General features: G+C 46.1%; 1 protein-coding gene across 1 annotated transcript in view; it reads left to right on the top strand.

Annotated features, from left to right (window-relative positions):
• Positions 1–361: 361 nt before the first annotated feature.
• BCL7A (BAF chromatin remodeling complex subunit BCL7A) overlaps positions 362–6,501 on the top strand; it is a 29,421-nt gene continuing 23,281 nt past the window's right edge. The window contains exon 1 of the mRNA XM_081842301.1: positions 362–523. Within this exon, the coding sequence (XP_081698427.1) occupies positions 432–523 (92 nt within the window). The 5' untranslated portion in view covers positions 362–431. The remainder of the gene's footprint in view (positions 524–6,501) is intronic.

Here is a 6,501-nt window from a genome sequence, read left to right as displayed (position 1 = left end):
CACACCGAACTGCGGCGCAGCGCCGTTTCCCTCAGAGGACAAAAGCGCGGGAACGCCCCTCCCCCCGCCCCCCTCGCCTAGGGGGTGGAGCTAAGCGCGCGCGGGCGCGCGTCCGCCGAGCTGGCGCCTGCGCAGTGCCCCGCTCGGCTCGCCTCCTCCTCCCTCCCTCCCTCCCTCCCTCCCTCCCTTCGGGGGCGGAGCCAGCGAAGGCGCCTCCGTCGTGCGTGCGTGCGTGCGTGCGGGGGCGCTGCCGCGGAGCGAGCCGAGCGAGGACGGAGCTGCCTCCGCCTCCTCCCGCTCCCAGCCTCTGCCGGTGCGGGCCCAGCAGTGCGAGAGGGAGCGAGCGAGCCAGCCAGCGCGGGAGGGAGCGCGCCAGCCAGCCAGCCGGAGTCCGGGCTCTCCCTCGCGGCGGCGGCGGCGGCGGCGGCAGCATGTCGGGCCGGTCGGTGCGGGCCGAGACCCGCAGCCGCGCCAAGGATGATATCAAGCGGGTGATGGCGGCCATCGAGAAAGTGCGCAAATGGTGAGCGAGGCTGAGCCGCAGGGAGGAGGAGGAAGAGGCTTTGTTTTTGTCTCGAGATTTATTTTGGGGGGGGGGTGTGTGGAGTGAGAGAAGGAGAAAGGGGATAAAGGAAGAGGGGCGGCGCGGGGGTGTCGGCGCCCCCCCTTCCCAGACAGGCCAGCATTTCTCCTTGCCTCCGAGTAGGTGGGTGGGAGTCCCATTGTGAAAACACCCACGCATGTGGCCTACTCATCTCCCCCCCCCCAACATGTCTCTCCCCCCCCAACATGTCTCTCCCTCCCCAACATGTCTCTCCCCCCCAACATGTCTCTCCCTCCCCAACATGTCTCTCCCCCCCAACATGTCTCCCCCCCAACATGTCTCTCCCCCCCCAACATGTCTCTGCCCCCCCCAACATGTCTCTCCCCCCCCCAACATGTCTCTCCCCCCCCCAACATGTCTCTGCCCCCCCCAACATGTCTCTCCCTCCCCAACATGTCTCCCCCCCCCCAACATGTCTCTCCCCCCCCCAACATGTCTTCTGTCTCTCCCCTCCCTCACTTTCCACCAGATACCCTTCAGGGCTTTCTCCTTTTCGCCCCTCCGCCCGCTCATTGTTGAACCCCCAGGCTCCCCCCTACCCAGTTCCTAGTACAGACCCCTTAGTGCTTTCCCTCCTGAGTCGCCTTCCTCCCTCCCACCCCATCTATTCCCCCCCCCCAAGGCAGCTTGGGGGCTCCTCCCACCTCCCTCCTCTTGGGAAGCTTCTCCCCTCTTGCACATAAGTTGAGCACACACCGCGTCCCCACATCCTCAGGGCTTTTCTCCCTTGGCTTTCCCCCTTCGCCTCTTGGTGCTGTGCCCCTTATTGGTTGTCTTCTTCCTATAGATCCCCTAGAGTTGGTCAGTGAGACTCCCTCCAAGGCAGCCTTGCAGATTTACTTCTTGGACCTCCTCCCCTTTGTTGTGGTCTTCCCCCTTGTGGTCGGCTAGAACTCCCCCAGGCACCTCCTTTTTGGGGTTCTTTTTCTGACTTCAGTTTCTTATGCATATATTTCTTGGTCCTTCTCTCCCTCCCCCCTCTCAGTCCTTTGGGTTTTTGTCCCACCCCTTACCTTTGGATGGTTTTTGCTCAGCAACCCCACCCTCAACTCCTTGATTAACTTCATAGAATGGCAAAGTAGACCGTGAGGGTCATCTAGTCCAACTCCCTGCAATGCAGGAATCTTTTGCCCAATGTGGGGTTCTCCAACCCACAACCCTGTGTTTAAGAGTCTCATTCTCTATGGATTGAGCTGTCCCTGTCCCTCTGTATCATATCTTAGTGCAATTTGGGTGCCTTTTCTTTTACAGATACCTGGGTCTTCCCCCTTCCTAATTTCTTCCTATTTTCCTCCATTGTAATTATTTTAAGGTTTTCTTTACCCATGTCTAGCCCCCCTCCCCCATTTTTCACTGTTAGATCTTCTTAAACCTCTCCCTTGGTCTTAGGTATTTCCTTCCACCTGTCTCTCTTCTCTCCCTTGCCCCTTTGGCCATAAACTCATTTGGCAAATGCGTTGGGATGGATTCCTTGGTTGGCCTCCATTCAAGCATCTTCTTCCTGTCAACTTTCTACCTGTCCTCACTGTATATTTCCCCAAGTGATGCTTCCCACGCCCACTGGCTGTGCGTGCTCCCTGTTGTGTGAGATAGATCGATATTCTCACCATTCCACATCCTGTTCGGCTGAATCTGGCAGCAGACAGAGAAGGACTACTCTCTCCAAAATCTTTCCTCTTTGAACCCAATATGACCTCTTCCCCTCCCAACTGCCCCTTGACCTAGATTTGAAGCATTCTTAGACCAGTCATTTGATTTTTTATATATCTAGCCCAGGACAGGCTCTTCGGTGTCTTGGGCAGATCCTTTTAACTGGACAGAGACTGAATCTGGGGCCTCTGACTGTGCTGTAGCCTCTGCAGGTATCTCGTGAGCTCTTCTCCCTACCATGAATTTTACAGACACTCTTTACCATCACTTTGTTCCGTGTGCGTGCTACTGCTTTCTGTAGCTATTCACCCAACATATTTCTTAGAATGTGCATGGCAGCATCTTCCCAATATCCTCTTGGTGAGCTGTCTCCTGCTTCACTGTGGGGGGGGGGGCAGATCCCTCTTCTGCACACTCCAATGATCATTTGCTGTTGTAGCTCCTTTTATCCTTGTGCACCTTCTTTCTGATACCCCCTGAAGTGTAGTACTGCTTCTGCTTGGCTCCCTTGCGCTTTTGTTTCGTTGGTGAGAAAGATAACAATGTGCTTGGTGAATTGTGATCTGTGGGTATTTCCTTTTTTATTTTATTATTAATTCAGAAGGGAGAGTATGTTATGGTGAATAGGCAGACATCAGATGTGACTTGGATTCCCATCTTTCCTTCAAAATCCTCATGCACCTTTAAGTGTGAATGGTTATTTTAAATGCTTTTCACACATTTCAGAGGGAATCTTGAAATCCTAGGTAAAGTTTAGAATGCGTATGTGTTCCGATATTTTAATGGGAATGGGTCAACCAAGTGAACGTATTTTAAAGATTTTTAGTTTTGTGCTACAAATCACATTGGTTCCAGCTTGTATTGTTTAATTCTAAAATCTGAGTGGAGCTATACAGGGAGGGTGTAATTGCTACTTGAATTTGTTTGAAATTATATAATTAAAGGTTGTAACCTTGGTAGAATTGCCCTCTTTTGTTAAATCTTTACAACGTTTTAGCATTTTATTCTTTTGTGGGGTTTTTGTGTAGTTTTTATTGTGAAAATCATTGTGGCACAGCTAAACAATACAGCGAAATGGTTATTGAAGCACAATAGGCAATCAGTGTGCAGTTTGGTATTTTTGGATCAGATAACATAGTATGAATGTAATTCAAGACAGGCTTATTTTGTAAAACAATGTGATTGAGTTTTTGTTACACCAATGCACAGCTCATAAAAAGCAGAAATCATTGGATTCAGGGGTTTTGTGTTGGATAAAATAGTTATTCTATAGGTATATATTATAAACAAGCAGAATACAGAAAAATCGGTTAGTATCCTTCTTTCCTTCCCAGAGTGGATGATTGCAGTTTTAAAAGATGTTTGTGAGCAGTCCAGTTCAAATTGTAATGGGCAAATAGCTAAAAAGTGTCTTTTCTGATGCAGACTGAGAAGAGGAATTCAAAATAGAAATCCAAGCCATTGTGTTGAAAAGCCGAAGCACTGCCAGCCTTGTAGTCTTAATGATAGTACAAAGTTCTAGGAATAATGCTTTTGTTGTGCGCTTAAGAAAATGCACTTCGCTGGCACGCACTTTTAGGAGCCTAACATAATGCAGGGAGAGATGGTATGCTCGTTATCAGCATCATTGTAGCTGGGTGCTTGATGCTCCATTTGTTTTTTCAAGGCAAGTGTGTGTCTTGTTTCCTTTTGTTGTTCTTTGCCAAAAGTGTGGAGAAGAGAAAATTGGAGCCTTGCTTCTTGTTTAACAAATAAGTCAAGTGAAACTTTTTTGCCAGCATCTTCTGTTGTCATGGCAACTAATCACAGGTGATCACACTGGCTCATTCCCCCAAGAGCAGAGTGATGGGGAAAGCCATAGAAATTTTGCAGACTTCAATCCTGACATAGCAGCCTTCCAGTTGCTGTGGGAAACCTAGTCAGATCCTTAAAAGGATTGTTCATGTCACAAGTTTATGTAGATCTTGTTGTTCAGATGAACAATGTAGGACCCCCCCCTCTATTTTTCCCATTGGGGAACAAGAACAAGAAGAAATGTACAAACCTTTACTAATGTGCGGTGAAAGGTTGGTGGATATTTCTGTATTCTGAGATGAAAGATTGTTGGCATGAAATTTAATGTCTTTACATGCCTTCTGTGTGCTGCACTGTATTGAAGACTTCAAGCTTGCTCTTGCTGAAGACACTTTGTGTGGTATGGCACTGGGTCCCAACATAGAATCATAGAATCATAGAGTTGGAAGAGACCACAAGGGCCATCGAGTCCAACCCCCTGCCAAGCAGGGCCTTCTCAGTAGTGGCCCCCGCCCTGTGGAACACCCTCCCATCAGATGTCAAGGAAATAAGCAACTATCCTATTTTTAAAAGACATCTGAAGGCAGCCCTGCTTAGGGAAGTTTTTAATATTTAATGCTGCATTGTTTTTAATATTCAGTTGGAAGCCGCCCAGAGTGGGTTATAAATAAATTAATAATAATAATAATAATAATAATAATAATAATAATAATAATAATACTACATTGGGTACAGTTCTGTGCATGCATGCATGCACATGTGCGCACGTGTATGCAGAATGAGAGAGAGAGATGGTGCTGGAGGAAGAAAACCCCGCCTGAAGCAGTCATGGGAAAATAGCAAAACAGACCAGGCATATACATATATCTCTCACTGGAAGGTTGTTGCAGGCAAAATGTTCTACAAAAAGTTATTCCATTGCTGTTATCAAGTGTGATTAATGAATGCTGGCAAACTTGGGGAACCCAGTAGTTTTAGCAGTCATTGGCTACCTTTGATGGTTCAGGTGTTTGGATCACTCTCTGCATTCATTCAGCCCTAAACCATTGAGAACAGACAAGTCCTTCTCAATCGGCATGGCTACTGACACTGATTTCTTCAGCCTCCAGTCAAACATCTGCTTGAGACAGAAAGGTTTATTGTTCAGTATTCATGTGGTTTGATGGTGTTGATTGTCTGTGGCTTGATGATTAGAGAAAGATTTTTTTCCTTCTGAGGCACATGGATTTCTGGATTTCTGCTTGTTCAAGGTGTGCATCTGTGTCGGTGATGCAGCCTTGCTTTGAAAACTCAAAAGTTGTATCTTAGGCATGAGGTTAAATAGGGCCTTGAAGGCAACCCATGGTGAAAATGATTTATTTCAGTGCCAAAGTCTGTTGAGTATTTCTCATATGTATGTGTTATGTGCACCTTTTTATTTGATATCTGTATGCATGGTGCAGGCCAGAGAAACCAGGTGATCCTATTACTAGTAGAAATAGTTGTGTTTAACAATGTGCTTGATCATATTGATGTGAGTGATGCTTAGGCATATCTAATTTACTCTGGCTTGTGTCCATAACCAGTTTGTAGAAGGATTTTTATATTAATCTACCTTTTGCTTAGGTCCATATTAATGTGTTAAACTAGAAAAGTATGTTGCTTTTTATGCATAACTGAACTTGAGATTAAAACATGCCTCGATTTTAAAGAAGCTTAATTTGACCAAGATGTGAAAAATCATTGGGTTAGTTTGCTGAAATGGTGTTAACCAGATCTATGGGGGTCAGTTTCTGTGCAAAAGAGGTACAACCTGATCTGTTTGCACTGCTGTATACCTAATCCTAGTGCACCCCCCAAAATCTTTATCCACAAGTATAGCCGTCTCTGACCCTAGTTGGCCTCCTCCAGCTTCCCTGGAAGAAAACAAATGTCATTGTGCCCCCTTATAGGCCATTCACAACACAATAGAGAAAGGTCAAGATAAACTAAGAAACAGAGGTACTACTGCCAAGTGAAATGCTTAGAGGGAGGAAAAAATATTAGAAAGTGTTAATTTTAAAATACTGATGGTGATGGTAGGTAAAAAGAAGAAATACCCATCTTAAGTAGTCATGGGAAATAGTAAAACAGATCAGAAAGCAGCCTATGTGAAGTAGAATCCTAATCCTGCTCAAAGAAACTGCTGATTTCCCCTGTTTTTTCTTTATTATTCAAGATTACAGGAGGCATATACGTCCCTAAGTATCATTCATACAAATTATAATCCATATTGCGCTGAGCAAGCCCTATTCCATGCATACTACCCCATGCAGATTTTGGTATATCAAAAATGTTTGTAGAATGGGGAACTATGTAATTAAAATGGAGTGCTTCCAATTAGATACTGCTTTTTGAAGGACAGGTCAGTGAAGCAGCATTGCTAAATTGGAGGAACTAATTATCTTTTTGCTAAAATTTGTAAGCTGTCATAG

This window comes from Podarcis erhardii (genome assembly GCF_964252035.2).
Source record: "Podarcis erhardii genome assembly, chromosome: 15".
NCBI lineage: Eukaryota > Metazoa > Chordata > Lepidosauria > Squamata > Lacertidae > Podarcis > Podarcis erhardii.
This window is presented reverse-complemented; position numbering and strand designations above follow the sequence as displayed.